Genomic DNA, 13,501 nt, shown 5'->3' on the forward strand with positions numbered 1-13,501 from the left:
ACATGCCATGACCTTGATCTGACTAGTGTGGAGAAATTATTGTGGCTTCCGGCCTATAGGGGATCAGTTATAGCTTGGTGCATGGGGGGTGGAATGACACGCTGCCTTTTAAACTGTTAAATTGCCTTCTGGCCTCCTCGGGGTCTCTTCGGCGTGCACCTGTGATGGGATCCGACGACCCATCTGGCTTGCTTTTTATTCCCTGCTTGCTCTGCTCCTTCCTAGGTGTAAGAGGCCACCTGTAGAGTGGCAGCGGAGAGCCCTTCTCACAGGAATCGCTTGGGACGTGGTCACTGTGCTGGCTCTGCAGGACAGCAGCCTGGAATGGCTTCTGCAGGCTCCACGTTCCTCATTAAAGCGGCATTAATGCTCCCCAGCCGGTTCCTTTCACCATTAGGAAGCAAAACTTTCCTGTTAGGGGATTAAAATCTTGTTGCTACTGACTACAGCCAGGTTATGTTAATCCTGACCTGATGGCAGGAATTTAAGATCCAGCTTCATACTGAGCTAAAATACCTGTGGGGTATGTGCTGATTGTTCCTGTAGTTGCCTCTCCTCCCCCCCCCTTCCCCCCCTGCATTGAACTGGCCAGACTGCAGACATTCCTGAGAATGCCCCTTAAACCCAGGCTCCCTTAGTGTCTGAAGACTTATTTTCAGGCATGGATGCTCTTCCTTCCTGAAAGGAATGGCACCCACATGCCACGTGCCCTGGTAACTTGAGGCCTGGGAATAGATTTCAAATGAGAGTCAAATGCCGCAAGAGGAGGGGTGTTACCCTGGAGTCATGGTCACATTCCAACTTGAGCAGCTGTTCTCTTTTACTAAATTGACCCGGCCAACTTGGTTGGCTACATTGTTTTTCTTCCCTTCCTGTCCTGTAGAGTTGCCATGCTCCTCCCCAGAAATGGCTGCATTTCAGTAGTGGATGAAGTGCTTTGTCAGAGCCTCTGCAATCGCTGGTTTGGAAGATGCTATGGAAATGTACAAGAAGTGGCAGGGACTGGGCAGTGGGGAAAGAATGCTGATTTGAGCTGCTTGACCTTGATTTCTCTCTGGCACAGAAACTGGAGGGAAGGAAACTGCCACCATATCCCTTCTAGCTGTTAACGGCCTTGCTTGTGCTTTAGGGAACCCTTTACACACTTCAGAGTGGTAGCCGTGTTAGTCTGTATCAGCAAAAACAATGAGGCAGCCTTGTGGCATCTTAGAGACTAACCAATTTATCTGGGCATAAGCTTTCGTGGGCTAGAACTCACTTCATCGGATGTTCTCCTGGATCTGCGTAGGCTCGTGGCTTGAACCAGGGGCTAGCAATCAGGACGCCTGGGTTCTGTTTCTGACACTCGGTCACTGTGACCTTTGGCTTGTCACTTCCCCTCTCTGTGCATCAGTTTCTGTTATTAAATTGGGCCCCACAGTCCTTGCTCTGCATCTCTGGGGGTGCTGTGATACTTCTAAATCTCTCTCTAAATCCCATAGAGACCTGCAAAGGACAGTATGGCAGGGCCTTCTGCAGTAACTCTGCTCAAATGTTGCAAAACAGCAAAGTTGTCTGCTGCCAGATTACGGCAACTTTCAGTCTGTTCTGTTTAAGCTGATTAGTGTCTTTTGCAGCCATCCTGGTGCCAAAAGACCCCCATGTGCTGTGGCTGCTTCCCACCACTCACCAGGCTTCCACAGGGCATTAGCTTTGTTTACCTAATGTTATTTAACAGGAAAAACTCTCATTGCCATCACCCTGGCCTTCCTTATCAGAGCTTAGGGTCCGATCTGATAGCAGAGCTGGGGTATTGAGCCCTTTGGCCAGCTGTGGGAGCAGCATGACCCAGATGAGTGTGAGCCAGAATTGGTAGTGAGACGTGGTATTAGGAGCTCCATTGGGAGAGCATCAGCAATGTCTCACTCCCCATTCCAGCGTGTGCTAAAGGGGAAATGGAGGAGGTCCTGCCACTGTCCCAGATTCGCTGGCAAAGTCTTTGTAGACCCTGGTCTCCAGAGCACTTGGCAAACGCTGAATCCTCGCTCTGCCCTTGTGGTATACGTGTTAACCTGGCTTCCATAGCTAGGAGAATGGAGGCAATTAAGGGGGACTGGGGTGTGGGTCTGGGCTTAGAAATGGAACATTCCTGCCACCCTGTTCTGTGCTCAGAGCAGCAGACCAAGATAGCTGATACCCAGCTCCTCCTTCATTGATCTGTCAGCCGCTGGGTGCAGGAGTCTCTTTTGTCTGCAAGAACTGAGGACCTTGAGAACCCCGAAAGCAATAGAGGAAGCCCTCTTGACTCTGAAGCTCATTCCCTTCTCAGCTGGAGGTGGGAGGTGATTGGCCACCTTGCTCGTGTCCACATCCTGCTGCTCTGTTCCTGTCGCCCGGCTGACACGTGGGGCCGTTAGGAATGTCACGAACGGCAATGGAATGCTAATTTTTTTCTTCCCTTGAACCATCATCCCGGAGGGCTTGGGTCTCGAATTGTTCTCCCCTGCCCCACACCAAATGTACCACCACTGTGAACAAGTTCCCTGAGTGCTAGCCATCTGAGAGGGGTTCAGTCTAACCGATACCATGGTCTCTTCCTACAGGCTAACATCGGGCACATAGACACACCCAAGGAACTCTGGAGGATGATAATGGGGAACATGGCTCTGATTCAGGTAAATTGGGGGAAATGGGGCTGGCTGTGGGGGCTGTGCAACAGTGACACTGGAAGGAGAGTTTAAATACTGATGCTGAATGTCTGGTGGAAAAGCAAACGGTGACTTCTTGTGCCGCAATTAATCCTCCCTAAAAGTTTCCCCCACTGGTATATTGCGGTCTCTTCTTCCTCCCAGCTAATCCAGGTGGGACTGGGACGGGTTTCTCTCTCTTCCCAACCCATGTCTGGTTTAACCTCTCGTGTGTGCTAGGTTCAAGCTACAGTGGTCGGTTTCCTGGCTTCGATTGCTGCCGTGATATTTGGCTGGATCCCAGATGGGCACTTCAGCATGAACCATGCCATCCTGCTCTGTGCCAGTAGTGTCGCCACAGCCTTCATCGCTTCACTCGTGCTGGGTAAGCCTAAACCCTCGGCCGCGCTCGCTCAGCCTGAGCAGCGGTGCCCTTCGGCTCACGCCACTTCTTCCTCTGGGCCTAGGCATGATCATGATCGGAGTTATCATCGGATCCAGGAAGATCGGGATCAACCCGGATAACGTGGCCACGCCCATTGCTGCCAGCCTGGGGGACCTCATCACCTTGGCGCTGCTTTCAGGGATCAGCTGGGGCCTCTACATAGAGCTGGGTGAGACGTGAGAGATGCATATCCCCTCCGAATGTGCGCTGCAGCATTTCCCTGGCATCTTGCCCTCCATTCCAGCTTTTAAGGGGATCTATGTAATGCCTAATCTTGAGGCTGCCTCTCTAAGGCATATTCAGAGATGACTGGGGGGAGAGGAGAGAAATCTAAAGGATCTTCATAGACCACACAGGTGCGGAGAGGCTTGGGGGTGCTCTGGGTGCACCCTGCCCGTCAGACCGGCAAGGGCTGCTTTTTGGCAAGTGCCAGAAGCTAGAAAGCATCCTTGGCGTAAGGCTTGGGAGGGTCCCTAGTAGCAGAGCTGTGGCTGTCTCCTTGGTCGGGACATGTCTTCAACGACATTCCAAGGAGAGGGCAGGCGTGGCTGCTAGGTTTTGCCCAGCAGGTGAAGGCCGGACGGGGTGAGAGGCTGGGAACCGGGCTTTTCCTAGAGGGCACATCGTCAGCAGCGGTAAGAGCTGATCCAGAGAGGGCAGCCTTGACAATAGCATACCTCCCGAAGGCGGGGTGGCCATGTCTGGCTCTCGCAGACTCCCAGGGCCTGAGGTCAAAGGGGAAATGGGACCAGATCTGCTGTCCAACACTGCTGTTGAGTAGTGACCCATGACATCCGGCAGGAGGGCTTGTTGACCTGTTGCTTCTCTTTTCAGAGGACAAAGTGTACGTGAATCCTTTGGTGTGTGCCTTCTTCATAGCCCTGCTACCGCTCTGGATCATCATTGCTAAGAGGAATCCAGTAACCCGGGAGGTGCTGTACTCTGGGTGGGAGCCAGTCATCATTGCCATGGCTATTAGCAGGTAGGAAGGCACGAAATGACTGTTTTGCGCCAGCCTGACCAGGAAGGGACACCCTGGCTTCCCTTTAGGGGCTTGCCCGAATGGTGCATGCTGTGCTAAGAAACTGAGATGGTGGAACCGAACCCCTTCAAATGTTAATGTTCAGATCTACAGCCCAGGCCCCTCTCTAGGAATAGCGCAATAATGGCACATCCCTCCAGCATAAGTGGGCTAATTCTGCTCCTAAACCTATGCAACTGTCGGAGGGTGCGCCTCTGGATCTGAGAGCAGGATTTCCACTGTATGTCAAAACAGATTTTAATGTGCACCAAACAAGTATCTCCTAAAACAGGGTCCCCAAGTACCTGTCTGTTTGCTGTCACCTTAGCATCTAAGGGTCCCACCTGGGATCAGGGCCCCACCAGGCTGGGCACTCTACAAACCCATAGTGAGACAGTCCCTCTCCCAAAGAATGGGGGGAAGAAAGTATTGTTATCCCTGCTCTACAGGTGGGGAGCTGAGAGACAGAGAGGTCTAGTGACTTGCCCATAATCACAGAGAGAGTCTGTGGCACAGCCAGAAATTTAACCCACACCTCCTGAGTCCCAGTTTAGCGCCTTCACCACAAGAGCCATCTCTAGGAAGTGACTGCCCCAGACGGGTTTGTTACAACAAAAGGCTCTTTCTACACTAGGTACACAAGGATTTACAATCTCTGTTCCTGTTGGGGAATTTTGTCTGACTGAAACTTACAAACCAGCTGGAGTGATGTGTGCCAAAATGCAACTTGCATCATGGGAAAGCACCCCCTACCTGACTCTGCGGCTCCCGCCAAAACTGTCTTTTACTACGACACACTAGTAACCCTTTTCCCTCGATGCTCTGATATTATGCACCAGCTTTAAGAGGCCCCGGAGTCCATATGCAACTGCTGCCATTGCGTAAATGGGTATAGATGCCTGTGACGTGTGCACAGTTGCAGTAACCAGCCTCACAAACAGTGGGCACTGCTTCTCATGCCTACATAAGTGTGGCCATCATAATTGCTTGGGAGTCTCTGGATGTTCTGAGTGGTCATTTTCTCTTGGGCATCAACTCCTTCAATGTCTTCCCTTGCAGTGTTGGAGGGTTAATATTGGACAAAACTGTGTCGGATCCAAACTTTGCGGGGATAGCCGTCTTTACGCCGGTGATTAATGGTGAGTTCCCTTCTGCTCTGCCAATGAGCCGCTCAGCAGTCCCTGCCAGCCAGTGGGTAGAATCTTCAAAAGCGCCCAAGGCCCATTTTCAAAAGTGATTTAGGAGCCTGCATCTGTAGATGCCAATGGGATTTTGGCTCCTAGGCTTGAGACAGGGTGTTAGAGCAACTCGGCTGCTCCACTGTGTGGCTGCTGCTCCTGGTGATAGATTAACATGAGGGAAGGATCTCAAGTGATCTACCCTTGAGTTGATACGTCAGCAAAGATGCACCTATGCACGTAAGTATCTTTGAATATTTTATCCAGTCTGATGCCCCTTCCCTGTTCCTTGAGCTTGGGTCTGAAACTTCTAGTGCCTTAGGCTTCTTTGCTAATAGAACTGTGGGTCTGCTCATTATCTGTATGTCGCACACTTTTTAAAAAATGCTACGAATCTCTTGGGCTTGTGGCGATGAGTTCCGCAGGTAATGCGCTGTGTTTCAAACAAAATTCTTTGCAGTTTTCAACTTACTGCCATGACTGGCCCATTGTTTTTGTGTCCCATGCACTGCACTTAAGGCTCTACAATAATTCAGTTGCAGCAGGGGTCATAAAGGGGGGTTGTAGAGCAGTGTCCTTTCTCTCTGTCTCTCTGGCTTTTTGCATCCCGCAAAAGTGGAATGTGGGACAGAAATTGAGGGCTGACACTTGATCTGTAACTGAAGCAGTTGCAGCTGCTTTCTGACAACACAGCAAAAGAATTCTGCCTGCGAGGAGCAAGAGAGGACTCGTTCACCTGCTGGTCTGGCTGTTCCGGAGGCATTAAAAGGGTTGAAGTTCAAAGGCCAATAGAGTTTAACCTGGCTCCTGAAGTCTCAAGTGCGCCCAAGTTCTGCGGGGGTTGAGTTACGCGCCCGTTCTTACTGCTCCCCTTCTGGCCTGCAGGTGTCGGTGGCAACCTGGTAGCTGTCCAGGCTAGTCGCATCTCCACTTACCTCCACATGAGCGGAATCCCGGGCGAGAGCTCAGAGATGGCCCCGCGCAAGTGCCCCACCCCCTGCAGCGCATTCTTCAGCTCAGGTATCTGTTCCTTCTACCCAGCGCCATGCGCTGGGGCTTTCTGAGCTAGGGGACTTACAGTTCGCTTCACCGGCATCCTGAAATGGCTTGACGGTTAGCTGGCTCAGCTTGCACTGAGGGAGGGGTCACTAAGCAGCAAGGAAGGGAAATGGGAGCTGAGACCTGCTGGGAAGCAGAGAGACCAGGCGCTGGCCTGGCCTTTGCTCTTGCTTACAGAGACAGCGTCAGTGCTGTTTGGTGAGGTGGAGCGTCCCCGCTGGGTTAGGAAAAGGCGGCCGCCTTAGTGGCCTCTGACTCCCCAGCATTGGAATGACTTCTTCCCCGCCACCTTCTAAATCCTCACCAAGTGCTTTTGGGCTGCAGAAGCTGCCAGCCAGCGACTCGGCTTATCCTGGCCAGTATAACTGAAGCTCCAGAAAAGGTTCCTGTTAATATAGAGGCTCCATAATGTTTCCATTATTTAGCTGCAGACCCAGACGTTTCAAGTGAGGATGGACATGGTGGGGGGAACGTTGCAGCGGGAATCCTGATTTGCATTTCATGCAGTGCATGTGCTGAGATTTATTCTCTACCATGCGTGGGGCAGCCCGTAGCCTGGGACTGGACTGGCCTGGCCTCTGGGGGCAAGGCAGCCCCCAGAAGAGTGGCCTTGTGGAGCTGAGCTCGGTGCTTTACGGTCTCGGAGGTCAGCATTATGTGTTACAGTGTGTGTTGAGAGACGTCCGGTGTGGCTGTGCTGGACAGAGGGTTGGAAAAATGAGCCCCCAAAGGGGGCAGGTACAGCCCTTGGGAGCACCAAGCACCTTGCTTTAGTTGCTCTTATGAATTCCCCTTAGTAAATTCAGCCTCCCAGTGAATTACAGAAAGCTGCGTACTGAGCACCTGCTGAAAGGTACCACTCTGATGGCCACTGGGATCTGTGTAGAGCCTCTTCGTTCGCCTGTCCCTTTTGGCCCTGTCTGTGCTAGGAGCAGAAGTGCGTTATCTCTAACTGATCCCAGTACGGGTGGGTCTCTAAGCCAGTGTTCAGAGCTCCGGGGCATTTCTGTTACGCTCCTTGCACTTAGTACATAGAGGTGTGGATCCAATATGCTGTGGCATGTGATCAACTAAAACGTAGTCTGCTGATTAGTGGACACATCCATGCTGGCACCCAGGGAGCTGGCTGCAGAGTTCCATTATCTGTTTAAATCCTGAGCTCCATCCTCTCAATTTCCCTCCAGATGTGAATTCCCGCTCTGCCCGCGTGCTCTTTCTCCTGGTGGTTCCCGGGCACTTGGTTTTCCTCTACACCATCAGCTCCATGCAAGGCGGGCACACCACGCTCACCCTGATCTTCGTAGTCTTCTACATGACAGCTGCACTTCTTCAGGTAAGAGCTGGCTTTGCCTGACCCGTCTCCTCTGCATGAATCGTTGCATGGACTGTGATCCCCGTGCTAGAATAACGGACACTAACGCACCACCTGCAGTGGAAAACTGGCCAACTGCTGCAAAGGGGTCACCACCCATGCTCCTGAAAACAGGGTTTGTCTCATTTAGAGTTGCAGAGAAAACGGTTTCCACACCAGTTCAGTGGGACCCACTGGCAGCCGCCCCTCAGTGTAGACAGACCTCAGAAGTGGGATGGAGTGAGGCACTTTCTCCTCAGTAAGGGGAATCTGCATGGTGCAGAGCTATAAGTACAGATGACGTGATTCTTGCACCTGGGACGGATACAAAATATCCCTTTATTTGCATTTAGCAGAATGCCTGCTAGCCCCGGTCATGGTCCAGGACCCCATTGTGCTAGGCGCTGTATAGCCGCAGCACAAAGACTATCCCTATTCCAGGGAGCTTACACAAAATACCCCTTCCCTTGACTAGAGAGAGAGAGCGCGTATGAAATGGGCATCTCCTGGCCCCGATCTAGCGCTCCTCTTGCATCCCAAATGCCCCTCGGAGAATAGAGATGTTTGGGATGCGCAGTGTGCTCCTTGCTGTTCCGAACACTCCACTGCACACACAGCTCTCCCTCGGGAGGGGGCGAGATCAAGCCATGTGTGACAGATGCCGGTCACCTCACTTAACGCGTGACTGGGAGGCATTTGGATACTACGGTGCTGCAGGCGGCAAAAGAACCTTTGTAGCTGGAACAGTCAGGTGGGGCTGGCTGGTTCAGGGTGCCTCTCTCTATCCTCGTCTGTTGTTACATTCCTCCCTACAGCGCTTTCCCTGCAGGGAACCCACTATCTCACAAATGATTGTCACAGGAGTAGAATTAAAATTCCCATAGAACAGAGCAGCACATCGTAAACTGAGGTGCTTCTGTCTGCTTCGGCGACCCTGCGAAGATGAGTGCGTTAGACTCCCTTCCGTGCTCAGGGCACTCGTTCTGCTTACCTGCTGCTTTCCGTAGCTTAGCAGCCTACACTCGGTTTTTAAAATCCTCAGGAGCAGGAAACTCGCTTCCTTGGCTGTAAAGAGCTGTGAGCGCCTCGTGGGGCTGTAGCAGTGTTCAAACGGCTTGGCAGAGAAAACAGGATGTGAAGTGTGTAGTGTCTCCCGTGACTCGTAGGGCTCTTCCTCCTTTTCCCTGGGCCTTTCCCACATGGGAGAAATCTGGCTGGGCTGCCAGCGTTGGGCCCCTAAGCGATTCTGTGTAAAATAACGATCAGTGCTTGAGGTGAGGAGTGTGCACTCAGGGATGTAAGGGGGGATTTTTGGCATTTCGGGAAACTCAGGCAGCCAATATATCCCTCCCCTCCTACACAGGCAGACAGAGGGGAGACTGTGGCCAAGGAGTTATCCTACTAAACACAGCCACCTCCTGGTGATTGTGGAAGTTGTTGCTAGTTTTAGCATCCCCCTAAAATCAACAACCGAGCTGAGCTCCAGGAAATGAGTCAGAGCATCCACAAGAAAGAGAAACAGAGCGGGCTAGACAAGGCAGCTAGTCTAAGTCGCGAGCCCCTGGTGTGTGCTGGACACATGAAGGGAAGTCCTTTAGCAACCACTTTCTAAAGTCTCTGGTGCTCTTCCCCCTGCAGAAAGTGAGGTGCATTGTGGGAAGCTACAGGCCTGCGAGCAAAGTAGGGGCTCATGGGCAACTAAATGGATTGTAGTGAAGGAGGGGGCCTTGGCCTAATCCTTCCAGCCCTCACTCCGGTCACAAGTTGATGGCTTTAAATGTCTGTACCTGATCTGCTAGATGCATTTGTGAGCATTTCTCCTGGCTTTGCTGAGGACTCAGTGTGAACCACTGACTTGGGATACCCTGAGTGTTGTCCTAGAGCAAAAGTGAGATCGTGACCGTCTGGGGATTCATGTCACTGCTCAGAGACGCTGTCCTGCCCCCAGGAAGCCAGGACTCTGCTGCTCCAACTCTGCTCCTCTTTCGCTGGGCTTTCTGCTCACCTCTGAGGCACCCTGGTGTGAACTGTCGATTGGATCCTGCCTCTACTTCCTGGCTCTGTGTCCACTTACTCCTCTTTTTGGTTAGAGTTGTGACCTGAGCTGCAAAATTTGGATCTGGGTCAGAGCCTCCTCATTTTGGAGGCTTTCAGCCCACATGCGGTGAACTCTCTCGTACACCTAAAATAAACTGATGGTGATGCACTGGGCATAGAGCAGTAAGGGGAGGTTTTCAAAGGCACATAGGGGAATTAAAAACCCAGCTCGCATCTTCTTGTGCCCCCTAAATGCTCACTGGCAGGCATGCCCCTCTCCGCCCACCATCTGAAATGTACCCACCATCAAATCTTTGGTTTTGCCTTGCTTGAGGATGTTCCTCTTAACAACAAGACCCATCTCTTACTCCTCTAAACTATTCCTTAGGCTTGAATGGGATTAATAGGGGCTCGCACTTCAATCAGGCTGAATTGCAAGTGCCTGAATATAGAGGAACTTGGGAAGCTTTGTCCTGGGGGAGAAAGGGGCGTGAAAGTCTGGATTAGTAGCTAATATGGCTCTTTCCTCTTGTCTGTTTTCCAGGTTCTCATTCTACTCTACATTGCCGACTGGATGGTGCATTGGATGTGGGGTAGGGGCCTGGATCCCGACAACTTTTCCATCCCTTACTTGACGGCACTGGGTGACCTGCTTGGGACAGGTCTCTTGGCTCTCAGTTTCCACGTTCTCTGGCTCATCGGTGACCGGGACACGGACGTGGGAGACTAGCTATCCCCTTCTTTCCTCCTTCCCTTCCTTCTGTCTCTCTTGGGACTTCAGCTTTGATCCTGGATTCTCATTATTTTCAATGGGAATTTTATGTGGTTTATATTTCAAGCCCAGTTTGTACAGAAAAATCTAGTTTTAGGAAGGACAAAAAAAAGTGTAAGAGACAATCACCAAGTGCAATTTTATAGCAGTAGCATCTGAACCAAGGTTCTATTGGAAATGTTGATTGAGTAGTCGGATCATAAAGGAAACCCGCACCCGTCACTAGAGGTGAAGCGTCACTCTTTTGGTTCATAAGCATTCAATGTTCAAGATACAATTAAGGTTTGTTTTTAATTATAAACTGAACAGGCACCTCCCAGGAGGGAACACTCTATACATTAGGATTTGGGACATCCCCAGATCCTCCCCCAAAGCCCCACTTTATGCCTGGATTCTAAATCAAAGAAGATTCTGGTTAGAGAACTAGCTTGAGTGGGCCAGAAAGAGGCCTTTTAAACATCCACTCCCACCCCCAGATGCTTATAAGGAGCGCTCACCCGGTTTATTTGAGGCTTTAAAACATAACCCTAAAGTTGCTGGATTTTTAATTGTATGTAGGGCTTTAGTTTGCCCCTTAAAAAGTCTGAAATGCATTCCTCTTTCCAGAACACACACACCCTGCACTCTTGTAGTGGCTCTTATTTTCTGATACGGGGTCAACTTTTGTGTCTCTCCCACAAGCTCCTTAAAACAATGCTGTTTTTCTCCTTTTTGGCTTTTCCCAGAGAGCTGGGTATTACGTGCAACAAGTGCGAAGTGATACTCGATGTGTTGTGTAGATTTTGACTTTCTTCGCCCTAAGTGAGGCTCAGTTTCAGGGGGTGATGGTTGCTGCTCAATATATTGGCACTCTACCACAGCCACATAAGTATGGCAGTCCTGACTCTCTTGGGAGGGAGTGGTTTGCTTGGAAGACCACCCCACCTTGCCCTTACCGTGGGCCAAGCAAGACCGCAACAGCCCTGCCAAGTGTATCTGTCATGACCAGCAATTGACCCATGCTGCAAAATTCCAGTCTGGAATTGGCTCAGAGCTTTCCCTGCAGTTCAGTGCTAGAGACCTGGTTTAAGGCCAGGCATCAGGACCGGCTCCAGGGTTTTTGCCGCCCCAAGCGGCGGGGAAGGGAGCGGGGAAAAAGCCACGACCACAATTGCGATCGGCAGCACTCCGGCGGCAGCTCCACCGCGCCACTTTCTTCTTCAGCGGGAATTCGGCAGCAGGTGCTTCCCTCCCAGAGGGACCCGCTGCCAAACAGCCCGACATGCCACCCCTTCCCCTTGGCCTCCCCGAGCACCTGCTTGCTGGGCTGGTGCCTGGAGCCAGCCCTGCCAGGCATGTTGACGGGTTTGAAACTAAAAGGGAAGTTCCATCATGGACTGATGGGGAAACTATACCAAAAAATACAGGAACCTTTATAGGTGTCTAAACCAAACCACGTTTAGTGTCTTGCATGCCAAAAAGATAAGAGCTGAGGGACCACTGTCTAAAGGTACTTGTAGAAGAATCGCTTCCTGTTTCACACTGAAGGATGCCTCTTTTTTATGGTCTTAACTGTACAGGGTATTTGGGAGACCTGGCTTACATGAAGACTGCCTTAAGTCACAGAATTGCAGTTCTTAATCGAGTGCTGTCTCGCAGACCCTGCGCTAGTAGGGAGTGTGTTTCCAGAGGGCTTTCATTTCTAGGTTAGAAAGCCTCGGAACTGCTCTCTTCAAATGTCACTTGTGAATTTCAGAGCTACAATCGCATCTCTTCACCCCAGCAACTTCTCACGAATCTAACTTGTCCAGGGCATCTGTTGAAATTTTGCTGCACTGAAGTCTCAATTCCTTCGAGATCTTCTCCTGCACCTCAGCGTTAACAGACGCAAAAAACTGTTCACTTGCTTCCATGCCCAGTATTGAGAGATGCATTTGAGATTTCCCTTCCCTAACACTTAAGCTTTTAGTAGACCCACTCCTACTATTTTACATGCCTCATCAGTTCCCTAACTAAAGACTTGTGCCAGTGAAAGAGACAAACCCTCCATGGTCTCAGCTGAAAAACTGAGGGAGGTAGAGGTGATTGTTTTAAGAGCCATAGTTTTACTTGGGTGAGGTACCTAAATTTTTACCAGGTTGAGGGAAGGGAGGGTGGGCAGGGAGGGTAAGAACTTAATTTACATTTAAATTTAAAAAAGCTTTGAAGGAAAACTTTATTTTTTTTTATTTTTCACCAGTTGAACGCGAATGCATGTGTACTTTAGATCTGGCTGCAAATGAAGAGAATATTGGGTTCCTCTTTGTATGAAAATTAAAAAAGACTGTCTGAAATATTTATAGTTGTATAACTGAATTGACAAATGTCAACTTATCTGATTTTAAATTATATTTGGTAAAATAAAGATGGCATTTATTTATGTGGATTGTGGCCTACTTTTTTTTCCCCTTCAAGCCATAACTTTTGAACACTGCTCACCCTGTCTATTAGTTGAAAATTGTCCTCCTGAACTGGGAAGCTCTGCGCTTTCAGCTAAGGGACCTGATTTTGTTTGCACCACTACTAATTCTACCCTGATGTATCTTTTTAAAAAAAATTTTCAGTGGAGATATTGACACTTTTCTGTAAACGGAGTGAGAGAGAAATCTAGTTCATAGGCTATTGCTAGCCAAGGTTACAGGTCTGATGCTGACATGTACACTCTTGTCTGATAAGGAATTGGCCATTGAATATCACTAGTATATGCTCTCATGCAGCATAAAACTAGAATAGATCCCCTTTCGTATGAATTGGTTGTGAGGCAAATTAGTGCAGCTGTGGAAAAGCACCTCAATCACCGAGAAAGCACCCTCCATAGCGATATAAGCTTTGCGTACTGGATTGGGCACAGACAAAATCCCTGAAAGTTGGGAAAAGGGAAATGTAAGATGAATATTGAGGAAGATTTCCCCTGCGCGGGAGACTTTTTAGAGTGGTTTAGTCTCCCAAGTGAA

The 13,501-nt window shown here is 50.2% G+C and overlaps 1 protein-coding gene across 4 annotated transcripts in view; it reads left to right on the forward strand.

The window, feature by feature from the left end:
- SLC41A1 (solute carrier family 41 member 1) overlaps positions 1–12,927 on the forward strand; it is a 31,693-nt gene extending 18,766 nt beyond the window's left edge. For all 4 annotated transcript variants that reach the window (XM_054026791.1, XM_054026792.1, XM_054026793.1 and 1 more), the window contains 8 exons: positions 2,583–2,654; positions 2,907–3,051; positions 3,134–3,280; positions 3,946–4,093; positions 5,192–5,271; positions 6,196–6,330; positions 7,554–7,702; positions 10,302–12,927. In XM_054026791.1, the coding sequence (XP_053882766.1) occupies positions 2,583–2,654; positions 2,907–3,051; positions 3,134–3,280; positions 3,946–4,093; positions 5,192–5,271; positions 6,196–6,330; positions 7,554–7,702; positions 10,302–10,487 (1,062 nt within the window). In that variant the 3' untranslated portion in view covers positions 10,488–12,927. The remainder of the gene's footprint in view (positions 1–2,582; positions 2,655–2,906; positions 3,052–3,133; positions 3,281–3,945; positions 4,094–5,191; positions 5,272–6,195; positions 6,331–7,553; positions 7,703–10,301) is intronic.
- The last annotated feature ends 574 nt before the right edge of the window (positions 12,928–13,501 follow it).

Source organism: Malaclemys terrapin, chromosome 4, assembly GCF_027887155.1.
Source record: "Malaclemys terrapin pileata isolate rMalTer1 chromosome 4, rMalTer1.hap1, whole genome shotgun sequence".
NCBI lineage: Eukaryota > Metazoa > Chordata > Testudines > Emydidae > Malaclemys > Malaclemys terrapin.